The 27,287-nt window shown below is 43.8% G+C and overlaps 1 protein-coding gene across 3 annotated transcripts in view; it reads left to right on the plus strand.

The window, feature by feature from the left end:
• Positions 1-26,958, plus strand: part of LOC135378733 (uncharacterized) — a 32,824-nt gene extending 5,866 nt beyond the window's left edge. For all 3 annotated transcript variants that reach the window (XM_064611821.1, XM_064611819.1, XM_064611820.1), the window contains exons 3-9: positions 1,592-1,716; positions 4,519-4,641; positions 17,303-17,739; positions 19,320-19,370; positions 19,422-19,643; positions 23,158-23,233; positions 26,792-26,958. In XM_064611821.1, the coding sequence (XP_064467891.1) occupies positions 1,611-1,716; positions 4,519-4,641; positions 17,303-17,739; positions 19,320-19,370; positions 19,422-19,643; positions 23,158-23,232 (1,014 nt within the window). In that variant the 5' untranslated portion in view covers positions 1,592-1,610 and the 3' untranslated portion in view covers position 23,233; positions 26,792-26,958. The remainder of the gene's footprint in view (positions 1-1,591; positions 1,717-4,518; positions 4,642-17,302; positions 17,740-19,319; positions 19,371-19,421; positions 19,644-23,157; positions 23,234-26,791) is intronic.
• The last annotated feature ends 329 nt before the right edge of the window (positions 26,959-27,287 follow it).

The following is a 27,287-nucleotide window of genomic DNA, read 5'->3' on the forward strand; positions in this document are numbered from 1 at the left end:
GTATCATATGTGCATGTGCTATATTTGAAACACGTTTAGTCAAATCCGTTAAACTCCCATGCAACATGCTCACAACTCACATGCTTTCCGTTTCGCGTCCCTTCTCAATCACACCATTCTTCTGAAATGAATTCAAGATTATTGACTGCTGAATAGCATCCTTAAGCAGCAACATTAACCTCCCATCAAGTTCGGTGCCCCTTTCGTCAGTTTTGTTAACTGACCCTAAGAGATATGGGAGAAAGCCACAGCACACCCTGGAAGAGGCTAGAATTTGCACGTCACTGACCCGAAAAGGAACTCTGCTGGAAAATATTTCCGTGTACAACGTGCACCGTTAGATAACGCGTTGGACCTCTTCGGAACACTTTTTTACTGTATAAAGCGTGCTTTATACACCGGAAAATACGGTAGTTGGAAGGACTTCACTGAAACTTGCATTCACCTCCGTGTTCTTTGTGTCAGCGTTCTGACAGACTGGCACGACTTCGGCTAGTGTCTGCACCTCTAAAATTGAAACTATAGTAGTACGCCACACCGCAGCAGCCGCTGTCGGCGCTGGGGCACTTTCAAGTTGCAGATGGAAGGACTGAACTGCTGTGACAGGTAGGGTTGCCACCTTTCGGAGTGAAAAATACCGGCTGAGGGAGAGGAGGTGGAATAGAGGGAAAGGACGAAAGGCTCGTGGGTGAGGAACGTTGTAGCTGGCTCGACACAACCACCAACTCCCCTTTGCACAACCACTGCTCTTGTCCCCTCCGAACACAAGACTTAATGAATAACAATGATAATAATAATAACAATGAATAATAATAATAATGAATAATTAAGAAAACGACTGGTGACTGCGGAGTTGGGTCTGTGCTCCAGATTTATTCAAGCTGTAGTCGAATGTTGAAGGCAAAACCCCACAAAAGCCCCTATGAATGGTCTTGAGCCACAAATACCGGCAAAAGGCTGGCGGTATCACCTTCCTACCGGCAACTGGCAGAGAGCGCAAATAACCGGCCGTGCCGGTATAATACCGGCCTGGTGGCAACCCTAGTGACAGTAGAATCGAGGGCACGCATTTCCTGCGGCAGTGCGGTGTGACCTTATTGAACGTAGTGGTTTTTTGGACTACGCTTTTAATATTCTACATGATGTTGTTACAGTGTACTGCTGCTGCAAACTTTTTGAAGGTAGGAATGACAAAACATGTTCCTTCTATAAGCGGCGGCGAGAGGTCAACTTCCTTCACCCTTGGCCTTGTACGTCCTGCGCTACCGAATGGACTGCCAGATCTAGAGGATTATGTCACATAAAACGGATGTCGCTACCAGTTGATGGGATAGATAACAGGTGGCGCTCACCAACCCGAACCGGTAACCAAAGTTTTTAGATCGTTTCGGTTCCGGCTCAGCTCGAAGATGGGGCTAATAATTACGGTTCAGCTCCGGTTCAGTTCCAGCTAAAAATAACGGTTAATTCCGGTTTCGGTTTGGATCGACCCTCTGCCTGCAGGACAGCGCAGAACTGAATATATTGATATTGAAAGGAACCTGACCTTAAAATTCGTTTCCTTTTCTTCTTTTTCTTTTCTCGATGGAAGATGGCTGTAAGGACCTGCAATGGCTTCAGATGATTCTATCTGCATTAAGGACGAACACCAAGCAATCAGCTCTTCCCCAGTGAATCAGGGGAACATGGAGGAACTCATTATTCCCAACTGTACAGGTGAAAACAAATCCATGAGCCTTCTACTGCATCTTTTTCTTTTTTTTTCCTTGGCAGGCATGGCAATTAATGCAGGTGGGGTATATATGTAATATATAATATATACCCAGCAGGGTATATTCGTATACTTCAGGAGAAGATTTCTGGTATTGCCGACATCATTTTTCCCGAACTAAGACAAACAGGTTGATCTCACATAAGAAACCTTGTTGTGTGCAGGAGTGGAATGCGCTTACCTGCACAACGTAAACAGTAGAAGGGTTTATTTCTAAGCAAAGAATCCATCCATATTAATTGCTGAATACAGGACCCAAGGGAAGTCAAAGCTAAACTAGGCTTTACAGGTCAGGGTAAAAAGCCTTCACGCACAGTGGTAATCCGATTGTCTGGTGTGAGGAACAGTACGGTTCATTATTAAAGGTGATAGCCCACAGGTATGATTCCGGGTTTTCGAAGTTTGTTTTTGGGTGTTACCGGAGGATGTTTTTTTTTTTTCTGAGTTTATTGTTCTTTTAAAAAAAATGGAGTTTTTCGGAGAGTGTGATTTAAAGCCCAGTTAATATCCGAAATTCTGAGAAAACTTGACGACACACGCACGGTTCCGCAACGAAAACGCAGTTGTCACATTTATTGCTTCAACACTGAAGAGACAGAAGCTTAACAATACATTTCGCACGCTGAGGTGTTCCACAATTCCACATGCACCCTTTCGGTGTGCAGTGTTCACTATTATGCGGCAGTACTTATACAGTCAATGCTCGATTTATGAACACCCTCGGTGTTCATAAATCGAGGGATATATGGGTTAAATCATAAAATCATTCATAAATGAAAAATTCTGTTAAGTGAGTACTATCGAGCAGATGAAACAGTATTTGCGAGTTGGGATTGTGTTTATAATGAGATATATCGTTTAATTTTGCTTTCGACCATGGCTTCTGCTGTACCAATCTTACAAAGAAGAGAAATTAGGGCATCCACACTCTGTTTATTATGCAATGCTAAATTGTGTAAGGCCTGCTGCAAGGCCTGCTCGCTCCTTTCGGGCTCGCGATGCTGCCATTTCGAAGTCTCGAGGAAAAGTGATAGCTGTGGTCTTCGTTGACACGGTGTATTCCTCCCGGACATTCCGTCGAGTGAACAGCTGAGCCACCCTTGCACACTTCGCACATTAGCTCACACAGATGGGGACTGGTATGCTCTGACGTCCTTCTGACCCCATAGTTTCGCTGCTGATCTGCGTTTATTAAACTCCGGGTAGTCATCCAGAGTTTATTCATAAATTGAGGTCAGGAACGCTTGGCCGCCCCTAATGCGTCCCCGGAAAACCCGTTTGTTGTTCGGATTTTCCGGGGGTTAAAAACCCAGGGTGCAATGCCATGAAAAAGCTTCGTCTGTTCCAGCGTCATTCACGATCCGATCATAAATTGAGGGCAAAAACGCTGGGCAACTCCTAGTTGGTTCCTAGAAATTCCATTCATTATTCGGATATCGAGGTTCATAAAACGAGGGAAAAATGCATTTAAAAAGTTTGGTTCCCCATGCTCCTGTTCATAAAACGAGGGAGTTCATAAATCGAAGGTTCATAAATCGACGGTTGACTCTATACGACAACCTCTGCATCGCGATCGCGGGACGATGTGAACTCCTCGAAATCAGGGTACTCCTTGACGTAGTCGCATGGCAGCTTTCGCTTGCGTCCCGTCTTGTCATCAGCACTGCAACTACAGGTTTTCCCGGCGATTTTAATCCAGGCGCCATCGAAATTAATCCACGTGCCATGCAAACTTTATGGGGCATGGATTAATTTAGCTGGTACTTGGATTAAAATCGCCAGGAAAACCTGTAGTTGCCCTCTCAAAAAGACCACTCTGTATGACCTCGGTTCGATGCTTATTTTAGTGCTTAGGTCACGTCTAGGACAAGGAAATCAGGGAAACAGACTGGGGAAAAGCCTGGGCTGTGAATCCTCAGGTGGTCGAGATGACCGCCCAAGAAAACGCTAGGTCACGGAAACCATTATTGCGTTGCGGCGGGGCTGGTATCCGAGGTCGGAAGAAACCCGGGACACAAAAGAAGGCCAAGGACAATAACCCGGTTATCAGGGAAAAAAATCTGCCAAGCGGAGCTTTTCGGATTAATCTGAATTGCTTAAAATTTTACCCGAGCACGTTTTTCGGATTTTTTCGGATAAATCCGAATAAATCCGGATAAATCCGAAAACCCGGAACCCTATCCATAGGCAATATCCATAAGCATGTCCATGAGCAATGTCACTATCCTTGAGCACACAAGACCACAACAGTGTGCCCCCACGACATAATATTGTCTCGTGGCATACATTTAGATGCATGCCTGGTAATTCAAACAAAAATAACAAAAATCTGTGGTCTCCTGGAGTTTGAATTAATGAGAGTCCACTGTAATAGATAAGTTAGATAAGCTAATAAGCTAGATAGATAGATAAGAACAGCTCGCGTGGCGTAGCGGGTTGGATGATCGGCACAGTTTCCCCCGAAGTCGGCCCAGGACGCATATTGCCCACTCCTTCCTGCTGTCCTCTCCATCTGTCAACATCTGTATGCCACTCATAGTCACAGTTGCATCACGTAATTTAGAAAAAAATAGGCAATCTAAGAAACAAATATAGATAAAAACACACACAATGTTAGTGGAGATGACGTCCCTGCTCAATCATTTCTGTTTCTGTATTCTTTCACCTAGCACTGGAGGTTTCAGTGATTTTACAGAATGTACCAGCCTTCCTGAATCCTTGCCCTGTTTGTTACGCTTCCATTGCAGTGGAATCAACGACCTCCGAGAACAGCGCCATCTGCGTCAAAGAAGAAACTCAAGATGCCAGCTTTTACGTTTTACCCGAAAACGGTGGAAATGCTAGAGAATTTATGGCAGGCACCTACCCAGGTGAGGAGTTCAAACGTTGACTTCATTCCATGGGGTGTTTCATGTAACGTGTCAGGAAATTCCGTGTAAAAAATTAAAAATTATGTAAGAATCTGCTTATCTGCAACAAACTTTTGCCACGGCTGAGGACTACCTTGGTCAATTTTCAGTCGCGAGAAATTGAATTTCCTGTATCAAACTCCAAAATGTTTTTTTTTCATCTTCTTTTTCTTTTTTTTTCATTAACATAAAACGTATGTCAGACTTACCCCATCACATCACAAATTATGTTCCCTACTAAAGTGGTAGTACATAATAGGCCGGAAAAAACTGCGAAAAAAGTCGTTTCGAGAGGCAAAAATTGAGGGCTCGCACTCAGTTCTCATCAAATTGAAGCTCGAAAGTGGTGACGGTGAAAACGGTGACCTGCCCCTTCTCACTGTTGCTTCAGATAATTTGTGTGCCTGTAAGCTTGCAGCTCTTGTCAGCAGGAAAGAGATGAGGGCACAAATCCACGTCCTCCTATTGCCACCTCTTGCATTAAAGGGACGGTCTCATACACCCTGGCCCATCCACAAAGCGTACCATTCGATTCCTCATTGCTGAAAACGTAATACTGTGAATTCGCTCGTCCAGAATCGTCACGGTTATTAAATAAACGAATTAAGTTGATAAGAACAGCGCCAGCACATTGCGATTTCTGTTGGCAACAGCGATATCCGCTACGATGGCAGACCCCTTATTGGATGAACAAATCGTCTGCTCTCGCGCCTTTTTGCAGCGGTGAGAGCAGACGACTTCCAAAAGGTGCTCGAGGATCACGGCGACAGCAATAAATTTGCTGCATGTGGTCTGGTCAAACGAAAGACGCGTATTGTAAAATGTGGCCGAACAACAATGTCAATACGTCTCGCATCTTCATTTCGAGCGGGAGTTTACGTGAATGACTCCACCTAATAAAGGCAGTTGATGCTTATTTACTAACTTGTCTCGTATCGTTCGGTATTTTGAGCACTTCTAGTTCGTCTTACCTGCGAAAAGAATATTAAGTATGGAAGTGGTGGAAACGTAACCCGGGTGTATAACAACTCTTTTGTCGACGACAATGTGACGAAAGTGGATATAGAAAAGCACCTGTTGGGAGTCACATACTCGAAGCATCTTCAACAAAAGGTCTGATTGTCACACGCGTGCGTGTACTCCGCACGTTTCGTTCACGATGCATATGAGGTAAGAGACGTTCTGCGAGCACGATATGTAAGGGACGGCGCCTGACGCAGCTCAAACTAAAAGTCGACTGTCACGCAGTCAACTGTTAGCGACAACGGTGTCCAAAGAACTGGATACGTGCAGTATTGAAATGTAGGTATTACTTTGTTGATAATAGCCAAAAGTGATGTGTACAGAAACTGTCGGCACCGCACGAAACGGCAGTCCCGCGTACCTCGGTAGTATTGCGAGAAGGAAGTGCTTGATCCAGCAGGCTACATCAGTTTGTTTTGCATATAGCCTCTCTAAGGTATTATCCCAACCGGAGCAGTATCGCAAAACTATGCTCAATAATGTTGTCTTGTACCCCTTCAGTAGCTGACACTAACTGATGAGAGTGGCACTCCTTCCTGTGCCAGAATCAACACCTATTAATGGGTCACAAATATAACAACTCCAATTCGCAGGCTTCACAGCTCTATTTAATTTTTCCCTGCACATTGCTGATGTGAGAAAAGTATTGCATAATATAAATATGTAAGTTATAATCCACAAATCAGTGTTGTGATTATATGATGTTCAAGCAGCAAAAGGCAAGACAACCTTGTTGACAGGACAGGACGACAGGTTGCTCAGAGCTTGCTGCTTGAACATCATTATGACTACCCGATACCAACAACCCAATTTTAACACAATTGGTCAGTGCTGTGGACGTACATTACAATAAGGGACAGTAAAAGATGACTGCATAAACACTCAACTTCCGCAACCTTTATATTCAACGTGCTGGACATGTTAGTCTGCAACCCCTGATATCGAATCAAAATGTGAGCCAGTATGGGCTTATGAACACACCAGTGCAGCATGAGCAACAATAAGCCAGACGACATGTAAACATGTTGCAAACCGCTGTTCCATCTTACAAATCTGTCATGGACGTCTAGGTATTTTTGATATTTTTGAAAGTTTTTAAACATTTCCAAATCTTTTATATTCAACGTGCTGGACATCTTAGTGTACAACCCCTGACACAATCAAAATCTGAGTCAGTATGGGCTCGTGAACACACCGGTGTAACATGAGCAAAAATAAGACTGACGACATGTAAACATGTTGCAAACCGCTGTTCCATCTTACAAATTTGTCATGGACGTCTAGGTATTTTTGATATTTTTGAAAGTTTTTAAACATTTCCACATCTTTTGTATTCAATGTGCTGGACATCTTAGTGTGCAACCCCTGACATAATCAAAATCTGAGCCAGTATGGGCTCATGAACACACCGGTGTAACATGAGCAACAATAAGCCAGACGACGTGTAAGCATGTTGCAAACCGCTGTTCCATCTTACAAATTTGTCATGGACGTCTAGGTATTTTTGATATTTTTGAAAGTTTTTAAACATTTCCAAATCTTTTATATTCAACGTGCTGGACATCTTAGTGTGCAACCCCTGACACAATCAAAATCTGGGTCAGTATGGGCTCGTGAACACACCGGTGTAACATGAGCAAAAATAAGCCAGACGACACGTAAACATGTTGCAAACCGCTGTTCCATCTTACAAATTTGTCATGGGCGTCTAGGTATTTTTGATATTTTTGAAAGTTTTTAAACATTTCCACATCTTTTATATTCAACGTGCTGAAAAATTTTAGTGTGCAACTCCTGACACAATTAAAATCTGAGCCAGTATGGGCTCATGAACACACCGGTGTAGCAGGAGCAAAATAAGACTGACGACATGTAAACATGTTGCAAACCGCTGTTCCATCTTACAAATTTGTCATGGACGTCTAGGTATTTTTGATATTTTTGACAGTTTTTAAACATTTCCAAATCTTTTATATTCAACGTGCTGGACATCTTAGTGTGCAACCCCTGACACAATCAAAATGTGAGCCAGTATGGGCTCATGAACACACCGGTGTAGCATGAGCAACAAAAAGCCAGACGACATGTAAACATGTTGCAAACCACTGTTCCATCTTACAAATTTGTCATGGACGTCTAGGTATTTTTGATATTTTTGAAAGTTTTTAAACATTTCCAAATCTTTTATATTCAACGTGCTGGACATCTTAGTGTGCAACCCCTGACACAATCAAAATCTGATTCAGCATGGGCTCGTGAACACACCGGTGTAGCATGAGCAACAAAAAGCCAGACGACATGTAAACATGTTGCAAACCGCTGTTCCATCTTACAAATCTGTCATGGACGTCTAGGTATTTTTGATATTTTTGAAAGTTTTTAAACATTTCCAAATCTTTTATATTCAACGTGCTGGACATCTTAGTGTACAACCCCTGACACAATCAAAATCTGAGTCAGTATGGGCTCGTGAACACACCGGTGTAACATGAGCAAAAATAAGACTGACGACATGTAAACATGTTGCAAACCGCTGTTCCATCTTACAAATTTGTCATGGACGTCTAGGTATTTTTGATATTTCTGAAAGTTTTTAAACATTTCCACATCTTTTGTATTCAATGTGCTGGACATCTTAGTGTGCAACCCCTGACATAATCAAAATCTGAGCCAGTATGGGCTCATGAACACACCGGTGTAACATGAGCAACAATAAGCCAGACGACGTGTAAGCATGTTGCAAACCGCTGTTCCATCTTACAAATTTGTCATGGACGTCTAGGTATTTTTGATATTTTTGAAAGTTTTTAAACATTTCCAAATCTTTTATATTCAACGTGCTGGACATCTTAGTGTGCAACCCCTGACACAATCAAAATCTGGGTCAGTATGGGCTCGTGAACACACCGGTGTAACATGAGCAAAAATAAGCAAGACGACACGTAAACATGTTGCAAACCGCTGTTCCATCTTACAAATTTGTCATGGGCGTCTAGGTATTTTTGATATTTTTGAAAGTTTTTAAACATTTCCACATCTTTTATATTCAACGTGCTGAAAAATCTTAGTGTGCAACTCCTGACACAATTAAAATCTGAGCCAGTATGGGCTCATGAACACACCGGTGTAGCAGGAGCAAAATAAGACTGACGACATGTAAACATGTTGCAAACCGCTGTTCCATCTTACAAATTTGTCATGGACGTCTAGGTATTTTTGATATTTTTGACAGTTTTTAAACATTTCCAAATCTTTTATATTCAACGTGCTGGACATCTTAGTGTGCAACCCCTGACACAATCAAAATGTGAGCCAGTATGGGCTCATGAACACACCGGTGTAGCATGAGCAACAAAAAGCCAGACGACATGTAAACATGTTGCAAACCACTGTTCCATCTTACAAATTTGTCATGGACGTCTAGGTATTTTTGATATTTTTGAAAGTTTTTAAACATTTCCAAATCTTTTATATTCAACGTGCTGGACATCTTAGTGTGCAACCCCTGACACAATCAAAATCTGATTCAGCATGGGCTCGTGAACACACCGGTGTAGCATGAGCAACAAAAAGCCAGACGACATGTAAACATGTTGCAAACCGCTGTTCCATCTTACAAATTTGTCATGGACGTCTAGGTATTTTTGATATTTTTGAAAGCTTTTAAACATTTCCACATCTTTTGTATTCAACGTGCTGGACATCTTAGTGTGCAACCCCTGACATAATCAAAATCTGATTCAGCATGGGCTCGTGAACACACCGGTGTAACATGAGCAACAAAAAGCCAGACGACATGTAAACATGTTGCAAACCGCTGTTCCATCTTACAAATTTGTCATGGACGTCTAGGTATTTTTGATATTTTTGAAAGCTTTTAAACATTTCCACATCTTTTGTATTCAATGTGCTGGACATCTTAGTGTGCAACCCCTGACACAATCAAAATCTGGGTCAGTATGGGCTCGTGAACACACCGGTGTAACATGAGCAAAAATAAGCCAGACGACACGTAAACATGTTGCAAACCGCTGTTCCATCTTACAAATTTGTCATGGGCGTCTAGGTATTTTTGATATTTTTGAAAGTTTTTAAACATTTCCACATCTTTTATATTCAACGTGCTGAAAAATCTTAGTGTGCAACTCCTGACACAATCAAAATGTGAGCCAGTATGGGCTCATGAACACACCGGTGTAGCATGAGCAACAATAAGCCAGACGACACGTAAACATGTTGCAAACCGCTGTTCCATCTTACAAATTTGTCATGGACGTCTAGGTATTTTTGATATTTTTGAAAGTTTTCAAACATTTCCAAATCTTTTATATTCAACGTGCTGGACATCTTAGTGTGCAACCCCTGACACAATCAAAATCTGAGCCAGTATGGGATCATGAACACACCGGTGTAGCATGAGCAAAAATACCGCTGTTCCATCTTGCACATTCGTAATGCACGTCTGAGTATTTTTTATATGAAATATTATAATCATCAATGATGATAAGGGCTTATTCGATGCAGAAGCATGGTCTTTGATGCAGATATGTTGGATGGTCCTGAAAAGGGCTTTTTTTTCATAGGCCAGGGGTAATTGAAGACGTTGACGTAGATCAGCTTATCCTTGATTTTGTCATTTGCTCCAGGTGTAATGACATGCATGGAAAGCCTTCACTTATCACGTTGACAACCTCCTGCCGCTTGCGGGAATGGATAGAGAGAGCAGCTTTCCTCAGCAGTCTATCGAAGTTCTGATACATATGACGAAATGCCCAAATCTGAAATTTTGCATAACGTACCATGAAACACACATTTTTATATGCAAATAAAAAGCTGCGCAACAAAAACAAACCTTACAACGTCTTTCAGGAGAATACAACACCATGTGTACGTGACGGATCGAAACAGGTTCCGGATTGTGCGCACAACACATGCTGGTATTGGCGAGCAATGGCTACACACACACCTGCAATGTTTGTACAATTTAGAATGGTGTCACGATCAGGCGGAACATATATACGCAGAACAGTGCGCTTTTAGGGATGAGTCTTACCTGTCAATCGATTCCGGATCATCCACTACTTTCACTGGCTAACCACGTTGTTGTGGCAAAGGGTCAGTAGCTAAAGGTTCATCGACGTCCCCAGTTCTTCAATCGATCGGCGCCGATGAGCTCATCTTCACCGCTTAGTGACAGGGACTCGTCACTATCGCTAAATTTGCTATCAGACATTACGACGTCGCTCGTGACAACTTCCAAGCGCAAAGCGCATACACCTCCGACTGTATTGTGCATTGCGCTTCGGTCGCCCAATGGGCGACCTGCCACCATAAATACCATAACCACATCACATGTGACGTTGCATGAGAGGGAGTTGAATCCAGCTGCGACTTCCGTCGTCTGCTGACACGGCATATTCCTTCAAATTTCTCGAAAACCGCTTCGTTGTTCTGATTGAAACTTCGCAACTGTGTTTCTGTAGCACTCTTGTATATAATTTCAGCTAAGTTTCGGAATCGCTCGATCTGTACGAGACCGTCCCTTTAACTTGAAAGAGAATTGACGAGAAATGTAAATTTGCACGTCTCGAAACGACGGTTTTTGCAACTTTTTCCAGCTGTTACTATTGTAGAAAGGAACAAAAAAGGGGCTAAATCTCTGTTTCGTGCAAAAAAAAATGTTACGTTCCCTTGCCAAATTTCAGAATTCAATTCAGGAAATGAATTTTTCTGAGACAGAACATTGATTAAAGTGCTCCTATGCCATGGCGAAAGCTTGTGGAAGATAAACGCTGTTGACCCCGTAATTCGTAGGCAAGCAGATTTCTTACTATATTTTTATGACACGTTATGGTGAAATGCCCTGTGTGTGTGCCATCGTTGTGACGTTGATGTGTTCACCGAATCACGGCGCTGTGGGAGTGTGTGCGCATGTGCGACACAGTTTCGGAGGTGGCCAGCGGTGCACTTAAAACCCGACGTCTGTTTCTTCCTCCTCTTCGCGACAACGCTGTTGATTCTGGGAGCATTGTAGGCACACGAAATTAGGTAAAGCGACTGCGTAGAATTGCACCATTTGTTACAAGTAGGGATGTACCGGTCGAATCCACGAATCCTTGAATTCTCGGTACGTCCTTGATATCCTTGGATCCTCGGAATCCTTTTTACGTATTCAGGAATCCGAATCCCAAAACGGCGAATCGAATGTTTTCAAATTCACCGACCACGTTTGTTTGTTTCATTTTCAAATTGGCGCCTCAGGAGTCCACCGAGAGCCTGATTGATAGACGGGTGTTTTCTTGTTTTTTTGTTGTTTTTACATTTCTCTAGACTGAAAGAGTTCAGGTAGGAACTGTTACATTACAAGTTTAAGAGCAACATAGGTTTGCTTTTGATCGTTTCTTGGTTTCACAGAGAGAATTTACGTATTTCTCGTGGTCATCGGACAACACGTCGAATACATTATGTTTAAGAAGAACTATACGGGTATGTTTTCTCCTGAAACTGCACTATCATTTGAATTGTTTTTCATTAAACAAAAGTATCATATTCTGCTTTAAAGCACTTTTCAGTAGAAGTTTTTTTTTCAGGATTTTTAAACTCTCTTTTAAAGAAAGGATTCGAAAAAGATTCGAGATTTGTGGATTCGCAAAAAACCTTCCTTGGATTCGGATCTGGATTCGGATTCGTAAATTTCTGCATTATCACCTCAGCACCCGTCCTAAAATAAGCTAAATGACACGCAAAAGCAAGGACAGCGTGTCCTCTGCAGGCAGGTGTAATCCTGCCGGCCACAGGCCGTCCTCTACGGCTAAGTTTCGAGTGGAATGCCAAGACGCGGGCCTTTGCATCTTTTCTGTCCTGTCCGTAAGAAAGTTTACCGCGTTTGCTTTACGTCGTGCAACTTAGGTAAGTGTGATGCTGAGGTTTTGCATTTTGTACATTTAGAGCCTTGTGTTTTGGGGTGAAAACATATAATTTTTTTTAATAGAAATCTTCACTTAGGATGAAATGCAAACAAACTTACCAAAGTGTAAATTCTGTAACCGGTGCCACACTGAATAGCATCAAGCACTGTGCATTGAGCACAACCTCTCAGCACCTCACATTGATGTGAAATACTAGGAGAAGCTCCTTTTTGTTTTCCTCTCCCAATATTGGCGAGTTCCACCCTATTTACAGCTGGTGCTTTAAAGAGGGTTGCGACGTGTCATCCCACGTTATCCCGGATGGACGTAAAAGACGGTTCTTTGCAGCGTTGTGAACCTGCGTTGAAAGTTTCACAGCAAAGAAGGTAACAGAAGCGGAGAACCGCCAGTGAGGTCAGCTTATGGCTGCCGGTGGGAATGGACGTGACACGTAGAAGAGCAATTGTTTTTTCTCAGTATTCTCGCGTGCAGTGAAATCCGTTCATGTCCCAATGTCGGAGTAATGAAGTATAGTAACTCCTTAACTAGGAAGTAAGTTCAGATGTCATCTCGAAGATGTCCCAACCCCTTTAAGAGGGGGATGTGGCTCTTGAAACCAAGACATTCATTTTTTCGGGTATCATAAGGGAGCATTGCAGTCGTGTGTATTTTGACATGCTGATCTCAAACCTGGCTCCAGATTTTAGATTCAGATTTACAAGGTAAATTTAGCGGAGGGTACACGTAGAAGGAGATGTCCCTGGCGATTCAAACTTTTGCACACTTATAGTCATTTGTCTCACGTTTCATCGAAATTTTTTTTCAAACGGTATCACTTCGTAGAAAAAAAGTTAAAAACCAAGCAAATTCTCACCCCATGCATTCCTATGGCCTCTACCGTCCGAAAGCTACCATGTTTTCCTCTCTCTGCTTTACATTCACATACATTGCCTCGAAGCCCTGCATCTGGTCCGTCCTGTCGTTGGTTGTTCCTTAGGTTCTGGTTTTGCTTCTTCTCCAGGCAGCACCACCTATACATGCTGAAGCAGACAGAAAACAACAAGGCAGTTTGTAGGCGGCTTAGGCCGTAGGAAATGCATGGGGTGAGAATTTGCTTTGCTTCTAATTTTTTTTCTACAAAGTGATACCGTTTGAAAAAAATAAGGGTAAAACTTGGGGCGGATGACTACCAGTCTGCAAAGCTTGAAGAGCCAGAGACGTTATCTAATATTTTTACGACTCGATCGAAACGTGTAACCTTTGCTAAATTCGCCCTGTAGAAAAAGGTGACAAGATATTGTATTATAAACAATAGGTCCCAGTGCTATACAATTTTAAGAGGTGAATTGTCACGAAAACATTCTGAAAATAGGATTTTCATGTAGCTATAAGGCTACTGCTCTTCCTCTTTTTTCAGCTTTTTTTTCTTTCACGTACAAAAGATTTTAGTGGCATGTACACAAAACTTGGACTGATCAAAATAAGTGACCTAGTTACATCCTTCTGCACAGCGAATCGCACACTGAGCCCTCGACAATAAAAAGAGCATCACCCCATGGAGGATTTATTCGCGAACGTAACAGTACCAGTCTCACTGGAATTAGACAAGGGCGGGTGCAGAGAGATGAAAAATAGTGCGACTGGTTGGCTAAAAACTGCAAAGTGAGCAATGGGCACACAAAGTGTGACGTAGCTGGACCTATGTGGGAGCCACAACTTCAAATGTAGTAGCAAACGACAGCTGTGGAATCACGCTTTGAGATGCGTCTAAAATGAACACAGTGTGTTACTTCGTTCGGGAGCCAGAGAAGCTCAAAGTCTGGGGGGACATTTAGAGCATGGTGCTGTCAAGCAGACACAAATATATCTCTTTCATTAAAGGTACCCGGACAATAAAAAACAGTTGAACTGAAGGTGCGATCGGAATAGTGGGTGCCTGAAATACACGTAACCGGAATATTTCGTTCCTAAATAGTCGGAAACATTAGAAAATGAATTTAATCGAATTGCGCAGCCGACTGCGCGCTCCCGGCTGAATTCAGGCAACAGTGTGTGGCCTGGCGTCATTGGAGTCAGTTATGAAGGCAGGCTATCTCACAAAATGCTGTCTATCGACTCGCAATCTGCTGCCGAACAGTAGCTAGATACGTCTGCGTGCAGGCTTTCGGTGGTATCGGTTTGCAACTAGCCTGGTGACGCCGTCAGCTGAGCGATTGGGAATATCGACGGCAATGCCAGTGACGTCACCGGAAGAGGCAAAGCAGTGAAGTGCCATTTCAACCGGAAGCCAGCAGTTGGTTCCGAATTCGATGTTTTTGATGTTTTATGAAAGACACGAACGAATTTGGCGACACTTTTTTTGTGTTTTCTTCTTGGAAGGCATCTCCAAGTGGATATCACATTCACTTAGGGTTGCCACCTTTCGTAGTGAAAAATACCGGCCGAGGGAGAGGGGGTGGAATAGAGGGAAAGGAGGAAAGGCACGCGGGAAAGGGAAAGTGGGCGAGGGGTGGATGAGCACAGAGAGAGAGAGAGAGCGTGCTCGCTCAAGATAATCCTGTATGTGGCAGGATCATTTATGTTAGAAATTGCTATAAACATGCATGAACGCTGCACTGGATCGTATTGAAGCAACCGGACTGGTCTGCCACTGACTTTGAAAAATGCATCGACGCAGACAAACCCTTGCAGGCGGAGATCTCACGATGGTTGTATACGGCCTTAGTTCTAGCTGGCTCGACACAACCACCAACAGCTTTGCACAGCCACTGATCTTATCCCCTCCTGAAATGTGATGCGTGGAATGAAATAATGAGCCCCTTCATAATAATGGTCAAAGTCCTATGGTATCCAGAAAGGTGAATGATTTAATGATTAGTGACAAATGATGGAATCTTATGGACCCTGAAATCTCATGTGTTTTTTTAACTGTTTCTGAACTGTTTTATTTGTGGTGGTGCATGACAGTGAGTGAGTGAATGAAAGTAGCAGACACAGTTCCCACTGGTCCTTGAAATCCTTGAATAGCCCTGGAATTTGCAAATGATGTTTTCAAGGCCTGGGAAACCCTGGAATTTTTCACAGTCCTTGAAGACCCCTGATTTTGAATCTTTTTTTTTTTTTTCTTATTCTGGTGGATCTGTTAGTGCAGTTCCGCTTATCCGGAGCCAGAACCCTATTAGAGTCGAAACCACAGGTGTCAGCACTCACTGCAGTAGGAATCGGCAGCGGCAACCAGAAGTGCGAGAAATGATCATTGAACATGAACACGAATGGAATGAACATTTAAAGAAAAAAGGCTACAATTCGGTGGAGTCAATAAAAAGGCAGGCAGCTCCTGGAAATGTCACATTTAGGTGTTTACAGGCATTTATAGACAAATGCCTAAAATTCCGGGCCCTAATTATCGGATGTGATAACCGTAGCTGATAAATATTTTTGTGAAATGCTCGAGGCCTGGTCATTAACGGTGTTTTTCATCCCAGACGAAATGGCGACTGAGCCTTAAAAGGTCCTTGAAGGCCCTTGAATTTTTGTTCCAAAATTCAGTGGGAACCATGAGCAGAGCTCACACTGAAAAGCCGAAAGGGTACAGACTGCGATGGCTTGCTGCCCTTTACAGGCAGTAAACACGGTTATTCGAGCATATCTCGATGACGACGGAATTCCTATCGGCCCGTGATACCTGGTCGTAAGAGCGTCTCTCCCCAATGGGAGTCAGAGGAGTGGAGCAGGAGTGAGGGAAGCAGAGGGTACGACAGCACCCTTTTCACTTCCACTCAGTATGAGCCGCCCTAAGACATCGCCCTAAGTGAGGGACAAGGCTGGGAGCCACACGCTATGTGTTCCGACTATTCTTCCATTTGCTGACCGAGAGCGAGGGAGGCTCTGCCTCCTGGATGCAGGCCAATAGGAGGACGCGCCCACTTCCCAAGCCTCTGCTCTCACCTAAGAGATAGTGCAGCGTTACTGTTGTTTCGCGTCTTGCAAGGCTTCTGCCATGGCACACCAATATAACCAACTGCTTTGCCATCCATTAACCAGCAGCTGCCGTTGTTTTGCCGGCTGTCAGGCTTCTGCTATGGCACACCAATCTAACCCACGACTTTGCTGTCCCTTAACCAGCAGGTGCCATTGTTTTGCCTGTCGCAAGTCTTCTGCCATGGTGCACCAATCTAACCAACTGCTTTGCCATCCATTAACCAGCAGCTGCCGTTATTTTGCCTGCCACCAGGCTTCTGCCGTGGCGCACCAATCTAACCAACTGCTTCACCGTCCGTTAACCAGCAGATGCCCGTTTTGCATGCCGCCAGGCTTCTGCCATGGCGCACCAATCTAACCAACTGCTTCGCTGTCCGTCGTCACGGGAACAAGGCCAAGCGGGAGTCGCCTATCCATTGGTTAGATTGGTGCCCCATGGCAGAAGCCTTGCAACACGCGAAACAACAGTAACGCTGCGCCATCTCTGAGGCAAGAGCAGAGGCTTTGGAAGTGCCTGCCCTCTGCGTCCTCCTATTGGCCCAGATCCAGGAGGCGCAGCCTCCCTCGCTCTTGGTCAGCAGACGCAAGGATAGTCTGTGTTCCCTCTCCTAAAGCTCACGATAGTACATAATTGGAACCTGACACAGCATTTTGTACACGTGTTACGACAGAAATTGTCCAGATTCCGCAGTACTACCTTCACTTCGCAGCCGCGTCGATGTCCGAAGCGCAGAAGTTGTTGCTGCTCTCGCTCATGGAGGAGTCCCCGGAGCTGTGCAACAACAGAAGTTTCATGCCCGGGGAGTCGAAGCAGCAGCGAAGAGCAAAGTGGGACAGGATTGCCACGTCCCTCAATTCCGTTGTCGGAATTAGAAAGGATGCCATCGGCTGGCAGCTCCTGTGGAAAAACTGGAGGTATCGTGTCCGCAAGAACCTACGCTCCAACATGAACGGAGGCTCGGGTGGGGCTGGCAACGAGACTTCAACACCAGGAGAGGATGGCCGCGTACGGGTAGTCGATCAGGCTGCCCATAGCCTCGATGCGCGTGTCATGGCCCTTGTAGGGTGGGACACGTTGTCAGCTATCCCAGGCTGCTCTACTGTGTCTGCGTCGGGAACCATGACGCAGCAAGAGGCCACGGTTGCGGTGAGTATTCCAATTTCTCTGTACGCACCACAACCTACTAGACTATAACGACCATGTCATGGGCACCCCTTCGCAGTGCCGCATTTGGAGGCTAGATTTGGCGCTACTCATCGGCCCGGTTATTGCTTCCTCAATTTCTACAGTACTCTGTACTTTAGCTTACCTTAGTATTTTTGTGCAAGCGGTGGATGTCCCACGAGAGATGCTTCCTTTTAAGGTTCATTATCATCATCATTCTACGCGTTTTCATAGGAACGGTTGCTGTTGTATGCTATGGTAATCGTGCGTCCGCTTCTGTGCGTTCAAAATTCAAATTTCGATCGTCCAATCATGATGTAGATCTCGCGGACCGACGAGTAGCACCCCTAGCGGATCATGCGGACGGACTCCTCATTGGGTTTGCTGATTATGACATGTTCGCTATAATCTAGTAGATCGTGGTACACACTTGGGTGACTCTCCACAGAGTATTCTAGTGGAAGAAAAAATAATCTGTGGCGATTTAGCAGTAAATGCGAGGGAAATGCGTTAACATTAAGCGCCTTTTCCAGTCCATAGCTGGCTTCCGGTATCTACTTCCTGTCTAAACAGAACTTGCGGTTCTCCACTTCCGGTCTAACCTGACTTCCTGTTTTCCGCCTACGGTTTATACTTGACTTCTGGTTCGACACTTTCAATTACTATATGTAAGTCCATTTAATGAACCTTTAATTAGCCTCAATTACTTTGAATTACTGTTTAATTGCCGAAGGTAACTGCCTGAGGTAATCTTGAATTTCATATAGTAATTTTCTTTAATTATGCTAACTTCATTTAATTACTCTTAATTCCCCTTTAATTGATGTTCATTACCTTTAATTACATTTAATTACCTCCGGTAACCTGCAGTTACTTTCGGTAACCCTTAATTTCACTTTTTTTTTCTCTCGGTTACATTCATGTACATCTCACATTCATTACCTTTAAACTCAACTTCCTTGCTTTAATTGCCTTTAATTACCTCTAATTACCTTCAATTACTCCTGACTCTTGCTGTTAATTAATTAGACTACTTCAATTCCAAATCATTTACCTACGTTTACACTTACCCTCTAATGTCCCCTTTACATGTCCACTTATACCTCTGCTTGGGTGAGGCTTCACCATCTCACACACGGACACACACACACACACACTTACATACAGCTTTTTCCAGTTTGACACTGCTAATGCTAACGCACTAAAAAGCAAAAAAAGCACTCACTGGACGGCTGTTCTGCTGCATCTTATGTTGAACACTCGCACAGTGCCTGAATATCAAGTGTGGCGTACTGCGCGCATAGCAGACGACACTACCGGCGCTGTCGTCCGCTATGGAACATCTTGTGGCTGAGCTGCCCAGTGGTTAGAACAGCACGAAGAGACATGATATTGAGCAGTTGCACCCACATGTCCGCAGAAAGCTATTACGTTTCGTGTATCTTCCACTACTACTCTGTACTCTGAGTACTCTGAGGAATGTCACTCATGTGGATAGACAGTATGATAACCTTGGTGACTGCGGGGTGAACACAATTCTAGCAGCACATGGTGCTTTGCAGGAACTATCACCCGCCGCACAGGAACCCACTCCAGAAGATCTCATGGAAGTGGTGCGTATGCTGTCAGGTGTCAGGAGACGGGAACTAATGTAGTTTTTGCAGAACCAGGACGCACCTGCACCTGTACCTACACCTGCACCTGCAGCAAGCACCGTCACTGCAGACAGAATGTCGGGTGACCAGCGTGTTCGAAAAGAAAACGCCGGCACGAACCAGAGGCCAGCGCCAGCCCGCAAAAGGCGCAGGAGAGTTCCGGCACCCATCGCGCAGCAGATACTGGGTCTGCAGAGAGAGCTAGTGAATGAAGTGTCTCAGCTTCGAGAGGTGCAGACATGTTCCTTTCTAACACAAAGAACGATAGTGAGAACAATATCGCTCTATCCTCACTCTCACACAGACAACTCCTCTCCTAGTGTCGTGCCTTCAGGCATAACGAAAGAGAAAAGATGGCCAGCTGTACAGTCAAACCTTGTCATAGCGAATTGTCGCTGGAACTACGAAAATGTTCGTAATATCCGATTTTCGTTGTAGCAGTATCACACAAAAAAATTTTAAACCCAGCTTACGAATTATGGAATATGATGCCAGCCGTACCGGCAACTGATATGATGAAGCCTAGACACAGTAAGGTCACTCCATACGCATTTATTTAGAAAGAAAGTCTGTGATTGTTTGCTGTTTCCATAGCGACCGCATAATAATGCCTTTGATCTTATCGAAGCAACGAACGGCCTCAGAGTTCTTCCTCAGACACTGTTGAGTGCAGCAACGTATCTTCAAAGGCCCGATCCTATAATACGTTACAACCGACAAATTCGGCGGCGGCACTTGGGCTCTACCGACAAAAAAAGCTACGTCACGGCTACAAAACCTTGCATCTACTCCCCGTAGATATTTGTCGCCAGTCACAGTTGCCCGGCGAGTGCCCTAATCTGTTAGATTTAGCCTTATGTAACATAGTGTGAATGATAAAGCATAGAGAGGCAACAGCGTAGTGTGGGTGGTAAGTTAACTTTATTACAATTAAATTTCGAGCTTGTAGGTGGAAAGTTTGAAACGAAGGTTATCGCGTGTGACCAAAATCTATTGCACATTGTGTGGAAACGGATAGAACTGCAGCGCCACCACAGACACATACAGTCAACCCTCGATTTATGAACACCCTTGGTTCTCCGAAAAATAGTTCATAAATCGAGGGATTCATAAATAAAAAATTCAGTTAACTGAGTACGATCAAGCAAATGGGATTTGGGAGGAAATGGGTTGGGATTGTGTTTATAATGCCATATATTGTGTAATTTTGCTTTGGACCATGCCTTCCGCTGTGTCAATCTTGGAAAGAAGAGATGTCACCACATTCGCACTGGACTGGTCTCGGATTTCCTCCGGGATTTTTAACCTCCGTTTATTAATCTCCGGATGACAGCGACCACCTTATCCATCAACTGAGGTCAGGAACACTTGGTCGCACCTTGTGCGAACCCGGAAAACACGTTTGTTGTTCGGATTTCGAGGGGTTAAGAACCGAGGGTGCAATACCTGGAAAACGTTTTGTCTGTTCAGGCGTCATTCATAAGACCACGGAATTATTCCTTTGAAGGTTTCTGTTGACCTCGGAACGATCCGTTCATGAATTGAGGGCAAAAACGCTGGGCAACTCCTAGTTGGTTCACAGAAATTCCGTTCATTATTCGAATATCGAGGTTCATAAAACGAGGGGAAAATGAATGGAAAAAGTTTGGTTCCCCGTGCGCGTGTTCATAAAACGAGGGAATCCATAAATCGAAGGTTCATAAATCGAGGGTTGACTGTATATCATAATAAACTTACGTCACTGTAAATTTCTCTTGTTCTTTATTTTCCTGCGCCGTTTGAATCGAGATTTCATTATATTTGAGATAGGTATGGGGCATAATCAATTGGAAGGTACGAATTTTTCTCTCGCAAATGTAGTTTTGTCGCTAGCGGCTTTCGCCTCGCATATCAGGATCAGGTTAGCAGCACCCTCTCCCAAAGACAATCTCTTCTCACAGCTTGCGCGGAAGGGACATTGCTTGCCAAGTGCCGCGAGCATCGAAAGGGCAGTGGAATATGGAGGTCAAGCTGAGGCACTGAAGCTTAGTTCGCTATCAAAATAAAATTGCCATAGGAGTGAGGCACGACAAACCAAAACTGAAATACAGTGGACTCCTCCTAAACCTCTCTTCTACAACTCTTCTTACCATTTTGTTCCGTCCTCAGAAGTTCTGTCATAGTCAGATTTAGGAGTTGTCGTAATAACGAGGGAGAAATATTCTATGGGGAAGAAAAGGTTCCCTAAAAAAACAGTCACAAAGTGAAGGAAGGGAGTTGCCTCAGGACAGAAGCCGCCGATATTTCGAACAGAGACTGTTCTTCTTCTGGGCTCCTGGGCTCTGGGCTCCTCACAAAGTGAGGATGTCATAATAACGAGTGTACACTGTAGATTGAATTAAATCCTTCGACGAGATCTTTTATAAGTATAGGGATTTGTGCATGTCTATACAAATGGCTCCATGAATTGCAAAATTTGAAATTAGACTGGGGATTGATTGTGTCCCATAATTAGTGAAGGCAAATTGAGGCATTACTGGAGTCACCTTACAAAAGCTTCAGTGCTTAGGTAGGAGTGGTGTCCAAGGGGTATGAACCTGAGTACGCCTTTCTACATCCTTACAGTCCTAGTCTTTGGGTAAACAGACGTTGAATGGAGAGGATGTTCAATTCACGGAAAGTTTCATGGTTAATTGTCCTGTTATACGTAGAGCCTGAAGTTTTCGGGAAATACTTCTTTCTAAATTTGGAGGGCAAAAATTGGGTAAATAAACATGTGATCTAAATTCATGTGAATTTGGGTGGAAAAATTTTCAGTTCAGTAACTGATGTTTCAGATGTAACTGCATTTGCTGCCAAACAAGTTAGTGTGCATTCCTACAGACATCTCAGTGAGGGCAATTTGCCAGGTAAAAATCGGGCTTCACCCTAAACAGGCAACCTTCAATTTGGGGTGTAAATTCGGGGAAGAATCGGGTTAGACCCTTAGACTTAAGGCTCTAGTTATGTGTCACGAAGTCGTTTTACAGCAATAGCTGTATATGCAGAGTTAACCACCAAATACTGTAAATGTATTTTTTTTTTTGCGATGTATTAATGGAATCCTTGGAATCGCGAAATTTAATACTTGCAAATAACTTCGCAAGTGAGTGAATGTGCGCTTCACAAAAATTAATACATTGTGAATAAAAATATGTTTACAGTAGTGTGCGTGCACCGTGTTTCCAATATACAGGATGTCCCAGAAAACGTGTCAGTGAATTTTAATAAAAAAAACTATGCCACATAGAATCATACGCTCGACGGCACTTGTTCTTACTAGGTTTTTGCCACCTCCTACTGTGCACATCATGTCACCTAAGATTAATTATGTAAATTTTTGCGAACCGAACTTGGAAGTTTGCCAAGTAAAGGTCACTTTTTTACCTCACCAGTGTGAAGAGCGTGCCGAATTTACTCAAACTAATGATAATTGACAGGAATATTGAGGAGCTATCGTATCGCAAAAAATAGCCGACAATCATTCCCTGTGGAGCTCCCAGAGGATAGCGCATGACGAATTTTTCAGTGCAAAAATTGTCAGTCCGACGAAAGGAGGTTGGAAGTATGTAGTCAGTTAATGAGGGCAGAGGAGTGTGTCATGACGCACTAGTGAGATTTCAGGGCTGCAAAGCTCCCCTACTTTCTGCAGCTGTTTTGCGATGGCTCTTTCCAGGGATCCTCGCCCGCTCATTTAATCAGGCTTTCCTCTGATTTTCATGTGCAGGTGATCACCTCTGCAATATCCCCTATCAGTGAGTACTTCAAGTACAAGCTGGAGAAAGAGAAAGGAAACAGTTAAGGTTTGTATATTTTAGGCATTGTTGCATATGCCATAAAACTTATAGGTTGCGACCACTAAAGATAGTGCTCTTGTACAGTGAGGTACTTTCTATACAACATAAAGGAATGGGGCACATTATGAAACTGGAAAAATCCTGCTGGGTGTCTGCAATAGAAAACGCCCTGGTTTTTCTGCTGATGCAAGTCTCAAATTCTGTGGCAGGGAATCAGAAGTTCTCAAATTTTTTGCAGCAAGTGCTTGCCATTCTAGGCTGATAGAAATATACAAATACAAAATCTATAAAACTTGCACGACATAAAAGTAAAGTGTTTACAAATCCGCAATACAGTTATAGCTAAGCATTACATGGTGCTGTCTTAACACTAGCACAACATAGCTAACGCTGTAACGGCAGAAACACAATCTGGCGCTTTCGTAGAATTCTTCTGTACCATACTAATCTTTGCGCCCTTGTTCCCCCAAGTGGAACGTTTAGCCATAACACGTTTCACCGTAAGGAACGGCGCCAGATGAGATATTGCCGGTGAGAGCCAAACAGAAGACAGGATGGATGTGAGCTTAACCAGTGCCACCAACATGAGACGTGTGGTAAACACTTATTTTCCTCTCAGTTAGGCGGTGCAGGAAAGGGCATCATGAGTAATGTCCTTCGTTTTCGGGTTTTATGATTTTTCAAATTCAGGATGGAGAAATCTGGCGCTGTGATCTCTGTTTGATATGTCATCGAGGAATTTTCAGGTGAAACGAAAGGCATATGAAACAAGCCACTGCTGTGATTCTGGGACGAGAAACAAGAATCTTTATATTTCTGCTCGGAACTGGGGCAGTGAATGACCGCGGTATTCAAACACTTGCCTGAGCTCCACAAAAGCTCGTCTTTCACTCCTGCAGGAGGGGATTATAAAAGGAGGACAGATAGGTTGTCACAAATAGCTCTCTTTGCTGATATTATGATTCACTTTTCCGACGGTTTACCTAGAATGACAAGTTGAAGGACCGCAAGGATTTTGGGTAGATATCAGGTTTTACCCGAATTCTTTAGAACTTGTTTAAGGGAACGAACTATTGTGAAAATTGGGTTTAACCCGAAGACGAAGAACCCTAATTATGAGCCGAGTACAGTGCTGGATAAAAGCTTACAGAACACACACCAGCACATTCCTTCCAAGTGAATGGTACCATACGGACTTGCAAACAGGTGACTGGGTTACTGTCGACTGCGCCAAAATGTCGTGTCTTGCTCGGACCACAGCCAGTTCCAGAACACTTTATTGATCACGATGGCACTCGTGCCTCTACACATGCGCCATAGTGGCGACACCACAGTAGGCACATGTCTAAATCCGTACAGTCCCATTCGCTGCTAGAGGGTCACTCTGAGGAAGGAATGCGCCAGCATATTCCGTAAACTTTTGTCCAATGCTGTGCATCTCACTCCGATGCCAAAGCTTTGTACCTCAATCAGAATTCGTAGTTCCGTGAAATTCCTTACAAAATCCCGAATTCCACGATACATCCTAAACTCCGCACATTTTCACGAAATTGCGGAAAAGTCAGGGCCTTGAAGGGGCGGTTGAGACACTTTGATAGATGTGGTTCATTACATCATGGCTCCATTGCATTGCATTGCACGCCAGAATACGGAGGAAAAAAAGAAGCATTCTTCTAAGTGCGAGACCTTGCGAGATACCAGCTGTCGAACGCACTCCCGAGCAAAGTGCAGACGTCAAAGACCTCAGAGTTGCAGCTGTTCCCATTGGCAGCCATAAGCACGTGACTTCCCGCGTAACTGCCACGCTACAGATGTAGGACATGTGCTGTTCAGTCACATTTTCATATGTGACGCGATACCTGCTTGACGAACAGACTTCTACTGCCACATACATAGTGAAGAATTTATGACAAACACTTATGAAAAAAAATTCTTCACTGCATGGCAGCGGAAGTCTGTCTGTCGAGTAGGTATCGCATCATGCACGAAATGTGAGTGACCTTTTAGAGCACACTACTTTTCTTACTCAAACGCCAGCAAGAAGCTGCACGCTTAGAAATTTTGCGCCTCAGATAGGAACCAGTTGGTCAACAGTGTATTGCTTCTACAGCGCACCACACAAGTACTACGTAAAACTAGATTTTGTACTGCAGCGATATGATGCGCATCCTCTTTAACAAAATTAACCTTTACAACACATTTCTTTGTGGTCTCCTGAGTTTTCGTTATAGAGGAGTTTGACTGTACTGCCTCACCTGGCGGTGGGTGAGGTCTCTTATGTCAGCGCCACTTTAGTTTCGTTATTCGCGGTGACCGTTTTCTCAGCTTCTATATTACCCTCTTCACAGTTAAACTTTCAATGCAAGCTCACAGCGATGCAAGGCTCTGCTTTTTTACGTTTATCTGGGATAACCTGACATGACCTGTCACTCACAACCCCTATAACAACAAAAGACAATCAACAATTCCCCGTCAATCTCTTCCATTCTAAATTGATGTATTTTCCTGCGGGAGCGGGGGAAGGAGCACATGTGTGGCGCGCGGCGTTTCATGATGTCACCTCAGGGCTGGCGATAGGAGGCCCCACCTCGATGTCAGGGAAATGGGAACGCCTTCTTGGCGTCACACTGCTCTGACTGGTCTCGTGCGTACGTCGTTCTATGTGGGAAGGCCCACTTGCGTGGATCTCATTGCTTTTCGGATGCCTACGACAAATTATATACCGCTCGAGCCACCAGCAACAAACGCACGGATCTGATCACGTTTGAAACACATTACTGTGTGCGACTGAAATCAAAGCATCAATGCTTGGACAGCGAACTATCCCGTTACAACTATCCCACAATGCGTTGCTGCACAAACAGAGCAGAAGTATTTTTGCGGGAGTAAGGTATCACTTGCAAAGTATCTATTGCTAATCTTTCCCCATGACGTCGAAAATGTGGGACATTTTCCCGTCGTAATTCCACCCCCCACCCCCCCCAAAAAAAAAAAAAATGACAAGAAGAAAAGGTGAATGTGGTATGAGTTGCCTTGGTGTGAGCTGGCTGGTCACAGATTTAACCAGATTTTGCAGATTTGTCACAAAAAACCGTTCTTCCGACTCGGAATCTGCTGCCGAACAGTCGCTAGAAACATCTCCGTTCAAGATTCAAAGCAGAGATGGGTCGTTTCAACTGGAAGCTGGCCGTTGGTTTCGAATTGGATGTTTCTTTCTTTTTTTGTGTGTGAAAAAACTCAAACAAATTTTGCAAAATATTTTTTGTTTGTTTTCTTTTTAGGCATCTCCCAGTGGATATATAACATTAACTTTATAATCCTGGATTCCTCGCGGAGACCACCTTTACAGCCTTCATGTTTTCTGTTATCAGCTGATAGGTCATGCATGCTGTACTTGAGATACACGCTGAGCAAGAGCACATGATGAGCTGAGTAGGAGAGAACATGCTGCTTTGTGCGATGCTCTGGTGAGATGCGCAGAGCCGCATCTGTACCTCATCCGCAGGAGAACAAAGCACTGCTGATAACGAACACTGGTGTTGATGATGGTGGTTTTCATTGCAGGCCCCTTGTCGAGGTATTGACGTACAGCAGGCTTGCATCATCACCAAGACATCTGCATCATTAGGAAAGGCTCCTTCATTTTTTAAAATTTGTTTTCAATATACCTTGTGGGTTTCAAGTGTTTTTGTAACTCTGTAGCGATTAAACGTCTGTTTTATTGTTGTGTACTTGTATTTTGTGCGTGTCATATTTCTCAATTGCACTTGAATCTGAATAGAATTCCGAGAAACTGCCACGTTCATCTGCCTTCTCTTGGTACTGTTCATTTCCGTATTACGGGCATTGATGCTGGTCAGTTTCCGTGCGCAGTGTGAGCTGACTGCTCGGTTCCATATGGTAATTTTATAAATAATTTCAAGCTGAAATAATAGAAATAAAGGTGAAAACACATAAACAAGCAACTTCACAGCAAAAAGCTGTTGACTACAATGTCTTTTTTATTATGATTGTTTCGTCATCTTGCATTTCAGAGGAATTCATGTTTTGCACACTGTAC

The sequence above is a fragment of the Ornithodoros turicata genome, chromosome 1, assembly GCF_037126465.1.
Source record: "Ornithodoros turicata isolate Travis chromosome 1, ASM3712646v1, whole genome shotgun sequence".
Classification (NCBI taxonomy): domain Eukaryota; kingdom Metazoa; phylum Arthropoda; class Arachnida; order Ixodida; family Argasidae; genus Ornithodoros; species Ornithodoros turicata.